At 35.6% G+C, this 14,822-nt stretch overlaps 1 protein-coding gene across 3 annotated transcripts in view; it reads left to right on the top strand.

Moving 5' to 3' along the window:
• Positions 1-14,822, top strand: part of DCC (DCC netrin 1 receptor) — a 985,342-nt gene that overhangs the window by 798,061 nt on the left and 172,459 nt on the right. For all 3 annotated transcript variants that reach the window (XM_010961349.3, XM_045521525.2, XM_074355181.1), the window contains exons 13-14: positions 5,349-5,490; positions 13,447-13,557. In XM_010961349.3, coding sequence (XP_010959651.2) covers positions 5,349-5,490; positions 13,447-13,557 — 253 coding nt within the window. The remainder of the gene's footprint in view (positions 1-5,348; positions 5,491-13,446; positions 13,558-14,822) is intronic.

A 14,822-nucleotide genomic window follows, 5' to 3' on the forward strand; every position in this document is an offset into this window, starting at 1 on the left:
AGAATTTAAGTGAGTTGAATTTCCAAGTAGAGGCTCCATGATTGTGTATTTTAGTCTGAAATAATAAGATGGACATTAGACTCTACAGTCAGATAGTCTTTCAGTGACGATGCAAGGCGACTTCTGCCCATTCATTTAAATCTGTGCCTCAGTTACCTCCCTTATAAAATTGCAAAATGGTGATGAAATCTACCGTGACTGTCTTGAAGCACTGTGAAATAAAATTAGATGAGTAGTGGGGCATAAACGAAAGGTAGGACTATTCATCAAATCTGGTTTTCTTTGCGAGTGTCTAAAGCACTTGAGAGCGGAGAATATGTCCACGCTTGTGCACGTATGTGTGTGTGAAAGGGGAAGACGAGGTGGGTGATTGCGTGCATGTTTAGGGCTACCCTTTCTCTGGGTGCTGAGGACAATATATTGTTACTCTGTTCTTTAGTTTGTCTCCCAAAGAACTCAGCCAAATGCTTTTAATGAGCACATAGATCTAACCATGTGTTTCCTTAGCATGGGCTAGAATACTGATTTTTTTTTTCCAATCTGCTTTCTTATTACATTGTCTTCTATGTCCCATTTGCTCTAGCCACTAAGCGGTTACTTGATCTTTACTGGAAAAAGGTCTACATTGTCATGATACTTTGAACTTGCTCTTGGTATTCACTCTGTCTAAACTATCTCTTCTATTCCTTCTGTGAAGTCCCACTCACTCTGGAAGGGTGGGCTCCTTCTAAAGTCTTTCTTGACCACAGAATTAATCTCTGCCTCTGTTATATTTCTGTTGTATTTTCTGGGACTATCTATTCTAGCATTTAGCACTTTGTTTTCATTATAAATAATCTGTTTGGGTGTTTCCATAGTCCCAAAGATAGTGCTTGTAACACAGCAGAGATGTACTTAATATGTTTTGAATAAATAATAACTGAATGAATTAGACTTTCAGCCTCTGGAACTCCCATGGGAGGAAATGTTAAATAGTAAAGGATGCCAGCTTGAAACTGGAATTACCTCAGTCTAGATCCTGCCTCGCTCACATACTGCAGCGTAGTTTCAAGTTCCTTCACCATTCTGTGTCCCAGTTTACATGACTGTACAGAGGGTGTACAACAGACCTTAACTCGTTGGGTTATTTTGGGATAAACCACATAACTCATGTAGATATACAGGGTGCTTAGATCATTTCCAGGTCTAGAGGAGGTGCCAAAAAAGTGTTTAACAAGTATTAATAAGAGTGGCAGTTAGTTTTCCACATTTAAAGGGCAGTGAGGGTGAAGTAAATGATTTAAGTAGTGTCCTATTCTTTCAAGTATATTCTAACAATTTAAATAATCAGATTAGTTTTATTTAGTAGCTAAGTTCCTCTAAAAATACTTAAATATGTTGGTTGTGTAATTGTATTTGGTCCTTATTACTTGTAGAATATATTTTTGCAAATTCATTTACCTGTTAAAATTTATCTGTAACCCGAAATTGATACCCAGAGTGTCTTTACAGTCGTTTGCAGACCTGCCCACATACAAAGCAGTGCCCAGGAGCACATGTTCCCAGCAGAGGCTGAACAAGGAGAAGCACTGTCTTCTTATTTCATTTCTCATATTGTAACCAAGTGTCCCTTTTGTGGTCAAATAAATGCCACTTTTTTTTTTTTGCATAGTTTTTGCTTTCCGTTGGTGATTTTGCAGTTTAAAATGGTCCCATGTATAGTGCTGAAGTGCCATCTCGTGTTCCTCAGTGCAAGAGGGCTGCAATGTGCTACAAGGTGAAAATACACGTGTTAGATGAGCTTCATTCAGACATGCATTGCAAGGCTGTTGGCCATGAGTTCAATGTTAATCAATCATCGATGATATTAAATAAGGTGTCTTTAAACAGGAACGTGTAGAAAACAAGGTTACATACTGATGAGTTGACAAAAATATTGTTAGGTTCTCAAAAGAACCTAAACCTATATTTTTCCTGGAAGTAATATTACAATATTCCCGAATTCAGTGTTTGCAGTACCTTTCTAGAAATTTAAGTACTGCAGATGATGAGAATTGGCCATAGTTAGCAAGTTCTTTGAAATTTTTTTAAGTGCTGAGCGAGTAACGGTGACTTTAAATGATTCTTAAAGTCATTTTACTGGAAATTGATCATTTGTAGAGAGCTAGCCAGTTTGTAGCAGATCTGGAAGAAGGGTCTCAAACTCCCGTCTCCCTGGGAGATACTGCTGTGCCTCTGCTATCCCCACATAATTGAAATGATGCCAGAGGGGTTCTGGGGTTGCGGGCCAAGGGCTCAGAAATCCACTCCTTGACGTTGTGTTCAGCCTCCTTCTGATGGTCATTTGTTTCTCCGTTTTTCTCAAAAGAACAGATTTGTGTTTATTTTAAAAATTAATTCAAAATTTCACCAGATTATTACATGCACATTAGTTTTTAAAAGTAAAATAGTACCAGTTAGGCTCATGACAAAACCAGTAGACTCTTCCCTGCCCCTCCTCAAAGCCTGCTCCCATTCCCTTCAGACTCCCATGTCATCGCCTTTAGCTGTTACTTCTTTTCTGGCGTGTGTCTTTGTGTTTCTCAGTGATGTGCTTTTCGTGTCCCTTAATTCTCTAATGTAATTCACCAGCTGTAGTTACCATTTCCTGATTTATTTCTATATCAGGATTTAACACTCTGGCACAATTCCGTCTTCATTTCTCTTCCCCAGTCCACTTCTTTCTCTCTTCCTCCTCCTCCTCTTCCTCTTCCTCATTTTCCTTCTATTCCTTCTTCTTTGGTTGATGTGTAATTAATTAAAGTGAACTGCACAAATCTTAAGTGTTTGGTTCTGTTGTATTAGTTTGTTACGACTACCATAACCAATTCCACCGACTAGGTGGCTTAGATAACAGGTACTCATTGTCTCATGGTACTGAAGGCTAGAAGGCCAAGATCAAAGTGATGGCAGAGTCATTTCTTCTGAGTCCTCTCTCCTTGACTTACAGATGGCTGTCTTCTTCCAGCGTCTTCACATAGTCTTCCTCAGTGTGTCTCTTTCCTAATTTCCTCTTTCCTAATTTCCTCTTTCACCAGTCATATTGAATCCGGGCTTACACTAATGACCCCATCTAACATTAATTACCTCTTTTAAGATCCTATCTCCAAATACAGTGACATTCTGAATTACAGGGAATTAGGATATCAACATATGAATTGGGAGTTGGTGGAGAGGGGGGAAATCCAGCCCATAACAATATAGTCTGACAATTGTATCCATCCACATAACAAACATGCACTAAAATGCAGAACATTTTATTACTCCAGACAGCCTTCTTAAACCCATACCCAATCCATCCTCCAGTGCAGTTTCCATAGGCAACTACCTTTCTGATTTATGTTACTATTGAATAATCAGTGGATTTATACAGAATGTACTCTTTCAGGTCTGAGGTCTTGTCAAATCCGATCTTATATTGCAGTTTTCCCCACTGTCTTCCCGAGACGCCATATCTCTCATTCTATTTTGAATTCTCTGTTGCATTTCAAATCTTCTCCTTTCTCAGTTTGCACTCTCATTTTCCTGGAGCATACCCTTACTAGCCTCCTGATAAATGAAACATAGATATCTTTGAGATGATTTATATCTGAAATATCCCTATACTTGTACTTATGCAAGCATATATTCTTATACTTGTGTTATATTTTCTTTGACATCATAATTTATTTGGCTAGACATCAAATTCTAGGTTTAAATGTTGTCTTCTAACTTCAGAAGTTACTGTTGAGAAATCTGATGCTATTCTTACTCCTAATCATTTTTTATATGACCTTTTTTTCCTTCATTCTGGAAGCTTTCAGATCCTCCCTACCACATGAGGCTCTAGTGTTTCATAGTAATACAATTTAATGTGGTCATTTTTTAGTTTATTATGTTAGATATTCATTAATCTCTTTCAGAATACCACCTCAGATCTTCCCAGGTCAGCAAGGCTTTTATTGGGGAGGAAGGTTTCTTTTTGCTTTTTGTTTTGGTTTGTTTTATTTTTGCTGAATTCTGCCTTTTATTTTTCCTTCTTTCTCATTCTCTCATCTTACTAATTAGGTATTGAAAATTATGGACTAAACAACTAATTTCTTATCTTTTCTCTCCAAATTCCTGTAATTGTCTCCACCCCACCTCAGAATTTTGGAAGATTTCTATTAATTTATCTTCCAGTTTATCTCTTAAATATTTAATGTGTGCAACCAAGTTGCAGTTGTCATAGCTTTTAAAAATCTCTCATTCTTGTATTTTTATCCTTCTCATGGATGCAGTGTCTTCTCTTAGCTTATTAAGGTGTTAATGACAGCTTTTTGGATTGTTTTCCTGCTCTATGCACTAGCGCTGTTTCCTTCAAGTGCCATTTTACCCTTAGCTATTTTTTCTCTGTATTTTATGCTAAACGCTTTCTTTTTTGATGTTTAATAGTCTTAAATTACCAGTTTACATAAAAATGAAGTACTAAAAGGATTATTACCAAATGCAAATTCTAGTGTGTGTGTCAGAGTTGTTAAATGGGGGCCTCACTGTTGCAGAATTGATCAAGGATGTGGCCGTTAATTTCTCTAGGGCAAAACTTTTAATCTCGTGTAGAGAACAATTACCTGACGTTCTGTCTGGAAAGTGTGCACCTGGTTGCCGTTGTTACAGGTATCTGATGAAGGAAGAAGACTTGGGTGTCTTATGTCATTGCTCTCATCCTTATTCTCTTCCGTGCCTGGTATCTCTGAATCTGTGGCTTCTCAGGAATGAAGCTCCCAGCTACTGCAAGGTCAGGGAGGGTTAGCACTCGTTTTACTGAGTGTGGTAGGACTTTCCACCCATCTTCTGTCTGAAAACCATGCCTTCGTCCTGCCTTCTAAGATATTTAGGAAGCAACACTTTCTAGTCTTACCTGAATTTTTTTTTTTATGCTGATCACCTTGTTTTCATTAATATCTCTTAAGGAGGTATTTAGGTTTCATCTTTCCCCTTTGGCTCAGTCACAACACTTTCCTCAATTTGCGCCTCCTAAAAATTTGTTGACATCTCTCATCCACTAGATTCCTATTTTCTCTGTTTCCTTATGGGTTTAAACTATTTAGAATATTTTACCTTCATTTTGGTGGCATTTGCAAAGGAGAGATGATGGCATGTAACCAATCAAATGAATTGTGTGTTTTTGTCAAAATCAGACAATAGGAATACTGTCAACTTGTAAGAATGGATTTAATCTGGTTTTAAGGGTCAGTCCCTAACACTTCTTACATCTGTTTTATTTGCTCTTAGGTTCAGATCAATTCCTTGACCCCATCCTGTTGTCCTTCCTTTCTCCAAAGATTTAATTTACATCTGTTATTTTACAGAGTATCAAAGTAAGCTGGCTGCCCCCTCCACCAGGAACACAAAATGGATTTATTACCGGCTATAAAATTCGACACAGAAAGACGACCCGTAGGGGCGAGATGGAAACACTGGAGCCAAACAACCTCTGGTACCTGTTCACAGGTCAGTGTTCACATGGTGTAGGCTTGGAAGTGTTAAATGCTTTAGCAATAAAAATATACTCTCACTCCAGAGGAACATTCCTTTTTTTTCCTGGTAGGTGACATTTACTGGTCTGAACATGAATAGCTTTTATGTTTCTAATTTGATGTTCCCTGTATTGCTTTCGCTATGGATTTTGCTTCTGGATCATCACCTTAATTAATATACCTTTGAATTTTTATCTATATTAGTTTCGTAGTATTGCTGACTCAACAATCAAAATCAAAAAGTTATTTGACAGTTTTTGTTGTCAAGTAACTTTTAACTGTTTAATAACTTTTAAAAGTCATGTAATCAAATGCTTGTAAGTTTAAATCACTTTGTGTGCCCCTACGCCAATCTTCAGCAGTGAGGATGAGGTTGGAAAATGAGAGACGGTTAGTTTGGAGAATAAAAAGAACACTTAATCTACTTTCCATAAATATGAAAGTAAATTTTACTTATGTAGAATATCGGTAGAGCTCATAGAGGGTCAGATTTCTCTCTGAAAACTGGATCCAGGTTCTGTGCAGTATTTAGAGAATTTTTTTTTAATTTTATAAGAAATAATCATACATTTCCTTGAACTCTTGGAACTATTAACCCATGGTAAACAGACTGAGGCAGGCTTTCAAGTTAATGCCTTTAGAGTGTAAGCCCAGGAAAGCAAGAGTGAGGGAACAAGACAGCACAGAAAACAAACTAATGATTACTAAAAGGGAAAGAGGGGTTTAAATTAGGAGTTTGGCATTAGCAGATACAGAGCTACTACATACAAGATGAGTAAACAACAAGGTGTACTATATAGCACAGAGAACGATATTCAATAGCTTATAGTAACCTATCATGAAAAAGAATATATATATATATATATGTGTGTATGTATAACCAAGTTACTATGCCATACACCAGAAATTAACACAACATTGTAAGTCAACTATACCTCAATTAAAAAAAAAAAAAAGAGTTAGGGAACAAAGGAAGTGAGCCAAAGAGGAAAAGAAATCAAATAATGATGGCATATTAATGAATTGGCCACAAGTTTAGAACAAACCCAGAGCTTGCTTGGCCTTGGCCGGTGGGTAACACGAGAGAAGCTGCATGAACTACTGTGTCTCAGAGTGAGTGGCTGGGTAAGAAATGTGAGCAGTTTCTCTCTTGTCTATCATTGATCAAAACAAGTCGTCCACCAACAGGTTGTTAAGTTTTCTGTACCTCCAGACAACTGCTGGTGAGCCAGCACTTCTGGTAAGTGTGCAAACATGGACTTCTCTCCTTGCCCATCAGCACTGTACATGGTGAGGGCTAGGTCCAGGGTAGCGGCAGCACTCCCGGCCGTAAAGCACCAAGAGGAGCATGAACTGTTGCTGAGGGTTTGGGAAGCAAAACCTGTAGCAGTGGCTCATGATGAGGATTGGTGCATCCAGTTGAGCATATGTGTCATGGCATGTAAACTGGGTCCATGACAACATGCAAGCTTAGACTCATAACTTACAGATAATGGGTAGAGGAAACTATCATCACAAATGAAAAAAAAAAAGGAAAGTAACTCATTAATTACTTTCTCTATATCAAGTACTTGGTCAATTTCTGTTTGAAATCATAAAATACACATACAATTTAAGCTACTTGCTCAGCTAACAGTATGAGACTTGATAGAAATTTGTTTTTTCCCCAATGTATTTTTGCCTCTTATGCCTATAAAATGTTAATGTGATGGTGAGGGCGTATCCAAAACAGATTGCCTAAAATCACATTATTTGTTTTATATTTGGACAAAATCTTCTAGGCAGGTATTGTCGAATCTGAGACAATGTTATGACACTATACCATACCATTTTAAAAGCTTAAGAAAAGCCAAGAGCTTATGCCTTCTTCCCTGATAAAGTGATGGGAAGATAAAAATAATTGAAGTGAGGCATATGTGCTCATTGGAATATTTGATGCAACATGTACATAGTTTAAATGAAATAACCAAAATTTTTAAATCTTGCAGAAAAAATTTTAGTACAATTCCTAAGATTTAATATTTGAATAGAAGATGAAGCACTAAGAATAATTTAATCCAAGGCTTATATTTTAATAGATATAAGTATTGGAATCCCTGAAACTTTTTTATGGTTGTTTTTCCTTCTCAAATGAAAAATACTAAAAACATAAAATGAACCTCTTTTCTTAAAATAAAATAATTAGTTAAAATATGAGCATTCCAGTAAAGAAACTAATAACTGGATATTCAATTTACAGAACTATAAATGGCCAAAAAGCATAATAAATTGTTCAATCTCATTAGCAGAGAAATGGAAATTAAAACAAAGTGAGTTAGCATTTTTCTTTGATTAAAGTAATAAAGATAAAAATGAATGATGCTACACTGTTTTGGAAAGTGTATGAGAGAAACATGAACTCTCATATATTACTTATGGGACAAAAAGTTTCTAGAATCTTTTTGGAGATCAATATGGAAATAAATGTTATATACAGATGTATATGTGTGTGTGTATGTGTATTCATAAACGTATGATTCAAGTTTCCAAGTTCTAGGCATTTATTCTAATATGCAGACATATTTTTTGCAAAGTTTTTAACTATAAACATTTTCATTGCACTGTTGCTTTAATAGCAAATAAAAAGAAACAAAGACTCTTTAAGTATCTAACTATAGGCAGTTACCTAGAAAATTCATACATAATCATATATGGAATACTGTATATCCATTGAAAATATTGTAATATAAACATACTAAATTGCATGTTAAATATTAAAAACATGTTAAGTGAGTAATTCAGTTTTAAATCAGTATTACAGGAGTCTGTATTTATAAATAACAACAAGAACAAAAAGAATTGATAAGAAAATATTTAGAATAATATATTCTAAATACCAAAATATTAATGGTGATTATTGCTTACTTTTGAAACAATTAAATATGTATTTTTAATTGCATAGGTAAAGTGAAAATCAAATAAAATGTTAAGACTCCAATGTCATATTATAATTTTTGGTTACCAAAATTCACAATTTCTTACTACTAACTCTAACTCTATGCCCATTGAACAGCTAAGAAGGGGCTGGTCAAGAAAATAAATGAGGAGTGGTAGCCACATGGCCAAAAGAACTTACTGATGTGAATTGTTTAGTGTTTATGGGTTTTGTGGCAAATGGAATTTAACACATTCAGCTCCATAATATCAAACCAAGATTCTGACTCCCTAAATATACAGACTCTTGGGATTTTCTCTCTACAAGACATAAAATCATTTGAAACAATAACTATATAGAGCAGCAAGCGTTAGCCTTTCCACTAGCAAAGATGCTGTATTAGTCCTTGAAGGGTCGTAAGAAGTGACCAAAAATGTGGCAGCTTAAAACAATAGCATTTTGTTTTTCCAGTTCAGGAGAAACCAGGAATCTGAAATCAAGGTGTCTGGTTCCTTCTGGAGGTTCTGAGAGAAAAGTTGTCCCATGCTTGTCTCCTAAGCTCTGGGGGTTGTATCTCTCAGATCTCTGCCTCCATCTTTGCATCACTTCCTCTGTGTGTCTCCATGCCCTCTCTCCTTCTAAGGACATCATTCATTGGATGTAGACTCCAAAGTCACCCAGGATGATTTCATCTCAGATCCTAAACTAATTTATATCTGTTAAGACCACATTTCCAAGAAAGGTTATATTTGTCTATTCCAAGTATACAGTGTTCTACTCATTCCAAATTCCTTTTATTACTTTTCCTCTCAGGGACAATCATTTTGAATTATATCCTCTAATAAACTTTATTTAGCCAAAAGTAAATAATTCAGTCCTACACCTTTATTCATCTAAAATATATGTGACAGTTAGCACTTCTAATCAGCATAGGGACAGCCCATCTTCACACTCGGCTAATATCACATAGCAAAGTCAATGGCAAAGAAATAGGATGAATTAATTAGTTTGTTATTGAAATAGTACACAAATGCCCCTTCCCATCTTTATAGATTTGTAGGAATGTAGACCCCAAATTTGTTTTATTTTTTATTTATATATACTTTAATTGAAGTATAGTTGATTTATAGTGTTGTGCTAGTTTCTGGTGTACAGCATAGTGATTGAGTTATATATGTGTGTATGTATATACATATATATATATATATTCCTTTTTATATTCTTTTTCATTATAGTCTGTTACAAGATATTGAAGTAGTTCCCCATGCTATACAGTAGGACTTTGTTGTTTATCTATTTTTATATATAGTAGTTTGTAGCTACAAGATCAGAACTCCCAATTTATCCCTCCCCATCCCCTTCCCTCCCTGGTAACCGTAAGTTTGTTTTCAATGTTTGTGAGTCTCTTTCTGTTTTGTGTCATTTTTTTGGTTTCCACATATAAATGATCTCATATGTGTTTCTTTTTCTTTCTGGCTTCCTTCACTTAATATAACAATCTCTCTAGGTCCATCTTTGTTGCTGGAAATGCATTGTTTCATTCTTTTTTATGGCTAAGTGGTATTCCATTTGAACTCCAAATTTGAAACCTTTTTTCATTGCTATTCCTTCTTTATTTCAGTAGTTAGAAAATTAATTTGGGGATGCAAACATAATCTGAGTAGTTAAATACTGTACCTGATACTTTACAAAAAAGTCACACAGACTCCATTTTTACTTTGACATAAAGAATTAAGAAGAACCAGAGAATAGAAAAACATGAAAAACCAGCTTTGCAAGGCTTCTGCCCTCCTCTCCCTTGCTCTGTGTCCCAGCTTCAGTCATGTGTGTTGCCTTCCTAGATGTTGTGCAGATGTCTTTAATGCTACAGAGCAGCAAGGGTAGACTGCCTGTGGTTGTGAGTTGTCCCCAGGGTATGTTTAGTAACTTATGCACTTCAAGTAAACAGAAGTAATTGATTTTCTATATGAATCTGCAGAATTTTCAAATGTATAGGATTTGACCCCATGTTTTCAATGTCCATAAAATACATGGCTGTATTGATTTGGCTGTTGGAAAATTGGAAATGCTAGAATGCTTCCTTTGGATGCTATAAATATTCAGGTGTAGAGACTCAAAAAATTTTATATTTCAATCTTCTGTTACACAGGTGTTTTTTGTTGTGTGTGTGTTTTTTTTTACTAGGATAATGAGACATCTGCAATAACAAAGCAATTCAGTTATAAAAGGATTTTAAATCACTGCTATCAGCTTTATTGTGGGAACCCAAGTCAACTGAATTTTAAAGTGCTGTTTTTAATTTTTGAATGCTCTTTAGAGGAGCTTGTTTGGAACTGAAGGGTCTTCTTAGGCTTCATGGCCAATATAAGAATAAACATAGTGGTAAACACCCATTGGTATATTATGGACTGAAAATTGAGACAATAACACAGCAATTTTATAGCAAGGTTACCATTAGGGGAATAAAGGGAAATTATATTGTTTGACTAAAAAATCATCACTTGACCAGCAGTTCTAATAAACTAGAAATAGAATTGAAGAATTAGAGTTTGAAGGCACTTATTATTGGAGATAGAAACAGGCAGAAGACCAATTGCTTCCAACAATAGAACTTTCTTACAGCTAAGAAAAGCACTGCTATCTACCATACTTCTTTTAGAATAAAGTTATACTTAGAAGAAGCCAGGTGTGTGCTCGCACGTGCACATGCACGCACACACACACATGTTAAGAGTGAACTGTAGGTCCCTGACAACCAGTACAGGAACCACACAATTCCTGTCATCCAAAGCCCCTGTTTTACAGAAGAAGCAAATGATGTCTGAAGAATGACGTTGCTGAGATGCACCACTAGTGAAGGGGACGGTTCCAACTAGATCACAGACATTCTGATTCCTAGTTACGTGCTCTCTGTACTCTACCATGTTGTCGTCTGACTTTATTGTGAGTGACTCTGGCTATTGTATGAATCTGTAAAAGATCCTTGATATTAAACATAATTTTAACATATGTAACAACTGGGTAACAGCGACTTTGACAGTAGATACTGTGCTGAGAACAGTATGGAGGGTCCTCAAAAAGTTAAAAATAGAACCGCCAGTGAGACGGCAATACCACTTTGGGGTATACACCCAAAAGAACTGAAACCAGGATCTCGAGGAGAGAGCTGCACCCCACGTTCATTGCAGCATTATCCCCAATAGCCAGGGTAGAGAAACAGCACATATGTCCGCTGACAGACAAATGGACAAAGAAATTGTTGTAATTACATACAGTGGAATATTATTCAGCCTTAAAATTAAAAAAAAAAAAAAGCAGTTTTTCTATTTGCAACAACATGGACGGGCTGGGAGATGTTATACCGAAGTGAAATAAGTCACAGAAGGACAAATACTGCATGATTCCACTTACGCGAGGTATATAAAATAGTCAGACTCATAGAAACAGAAGAGAGTGGTGGTTACTAGGGGAAAAGAGGAGGGGAGAATGGGAAGTCGTTCAGTAGGCATAAAATGATGGTTATACAAAATGAATAAATTCTAGAGATGTGCTGTACAACATAGTGACAGTACTGGATCTTGCACTTGTTTAAAAGGTACCGCATGCCAAGCGTTCTTACCTTTTATTTTTTTCAAAAAAAGCAAGAGGACAAAATAGTCTTGGAGATGAAAGATAGCTTTATTACTTTGATCGTGGTGATATAATTGTGTGTGTGTGTGTGTGTGTGTGTATTTCCAAACTCATTAAAATGTATACGTTAAATATGTTCAACTTTTGGCATATTAAAAAAGTTCAAAAAAAAAAATCTGAAAAAAATCTCCATTAAGAAAAGGCTTTCACTAGAAGCCTTTTAGGAGGACAGCATTTTGTGTGGGTGATTTTATGAAATTGTCTTCTCTAATAGTACTAGTTATTTAAGGCAACTGCCCTTTGACATTAACAAGTCTATTCTAACCATCACTTAAAACACCGTCTCCTATTAGTAGTAACTTAGAATTCTTCTCAGTACCAGGATTAATTTATCTTCTTGTGCAAAAATATATAAGTACATAACTTTGTACTTGATATAAGCATCCTTCCTCTCATAGTTTATTTGATTTATGAATTTTCCTTGGTGCCCAGTGTTTATGCCATTTCAAATTAATGGAAAAAACAAAGAGAGATGATATTTTAATTTTTGTCAATGTTGTTCAGCTCCTTGATTGAGGTTTAAGAACTTGTCACTTTAAACGGAGCCCTCAATGTCTCAAAAATCATATGGTCTTTTGATAAGTATCATTTGTTTTACAATAATTTGTCATGTTACTGAGCTACATTGAGATTTAGTTAAGTTATTTGCATTAAAAATTTCTACACATCACACTAATGATCCACGGGGTCTCTCTTGTCTACCTGTACTCTCTGCATACTCTGAAATCAGCTCTGATGCCATCGCTGTGTACAGTGATGTATGTCCAGGTTATCACAGATTATCGCCTTCTTCATGCTCTCGTATGGAAGCTGAGGCAGAACTAAGTTTGCCTTGTGAAGTTTTCAAGATACCAAGGACCTAGTATTTTCTCCTGAAGTGCAGTGGCTTTGGATGTTATCCTTCTTGGCTCAAAGAAAACATAATCCCTGACCTTGAGTGAATGATGGAACATAAATTTTCAGATTGGCTGTTCTTGATTTATAGTCAGGCTTCTTCTGGACTGTGAGGAAAAAATGATCCTTGTGATTTTTGATTATTTCTTCATCATTCATATTTTATATTTTGCATTTACCCTGAGGCTATTTTTAGGGATATATTTCTGTAAACTGGAAAAAAAAATAAATGAGAATATTTGGAAAATAATTTGATTTCTTGCTGTGATAGCCTGACCCTTTTGGCCAAAATAGCAATAATTACCACAACAATCACGAAGGATGTAAAGCACATCTACTGTTATTAACATTTTACAAAAACTTTTGAAACACACTAGAAATTCTTTTTATTCAGTACCTTTTTTTTTCCTTCTGTGGAAATTTCTTTCACAGGACTGGAGAAAGGAAGTCAGTACAGTTTTCAAGTGTCAGCCATGACAGTCAATGGCACTGGACCACCTTCCAACTGGTACACAGCAGAGACTCCAGAGAATGATCTAGATGGTAAGCCTTTTTTGCAATCATTGTCACTCTGATTTCTGTCTTCTTTGTTTCTGCAGCTTCAAAGGGTCCCTTAAAAAAAAAAATGATGCATTTCAACATTGGGGATATTTATTCTTCTGTATCTTTAGATACAAAACAAAAACAAAAAAAACCCTGAATGAATATATAGTCTTCAATGATGCCACGTAAATATGCATTAATTATGGTCTTCATAACAAATTACTTTTTTTTTTTCAAAATAATTTGAAATGGTATTTTTTTCTTTTTCTTTTATTTTGAATAATTGACCTTAACCATTTTCCTCACAGGAATTGCTGTAATTTCTGATCATAATCATAAAATATAATTACTTTTCATAGCTTCTTTGACTCTTTTATGACGCTTCTGCAAAACAGCAATGTGTTTTTTTGACTTGCTTATGATATGGTCATTAATATTTGGCACGTTACAACTTTTTTGTATAAAGGATAGTCTGCCTTATTTGTATAAAGGACAGTCTGCCTTATAATTTCAGACAATTGATAGTTGTCTGAAACTCTTGTGGATGAGATATTAAGCTTTGTAGAAAGTCACATATCAATACATTAAATATAAGCAAAATCTTCAAAATTATCAGATGAGAAATATTTCTTGAATGAAAAAGTATCATGATGAAATAAGAAAATTCAAGAGAAAGAGGTAATGGACAGAACAAAAGTCTAAATAATAAAATAGAAATTTACCCTAGGGGATTAGAGTTACAATTGAAGGAGGCAGAAATTCATAAAAATGAGAGATGCTTGAAAAAAGAAGTAAGGTACGATCAGGAATCTTAAAGCTACGTCATCAAAACTGAGACCAAGGAAATGTGGCTTAAAGAATAAACACTTGTGTACTGAACATGTGATGACTCAGGATGGCTAGATAAATAACTGACAAATAGAATAGTATTTGTGTCATCAATGTGTATTTCTTCTTGAAAGTCTTTTTACACCAGGCACTATTTTAGGTACTACAGGCAAAGCAGTAAATAAAGTCCCTACTCTCGAAGAGTTAGATTGTTACTGAGATAGAGACAGATACTGATAAATGATGTGAAGAAAGTGAAGCGTGGTGGAAGGGATAGCAGGTGATCAGAAAGGATGATTTCATATGGAGGGGTTGAGCATCTCTCTCTGATTAGGCAAAATGTGAGCACAGACCTTGAGAAAGTGAGGGAGGCAGGCATGCAAACAGGCCAGACGAGAGCCCTCAGTGCAGGAGGAATAGTATGAACGGACATCCAG

This window comes from Camelus bactrianus, chromosome 30 (genome assembly GCF_048773025.1).
Source record: "Camelus bactrianus isolate YW-2024 breed Bactrian camel chromosome 30, ASM4877302v1, whole genome shotgun sequence".
Taxonomy (NCBI): Eukaryota; Metazoa; Chordata; class Mammalia; order Artiodactyla; family Camelidae; genus Camelus; species Camelus bactrianus.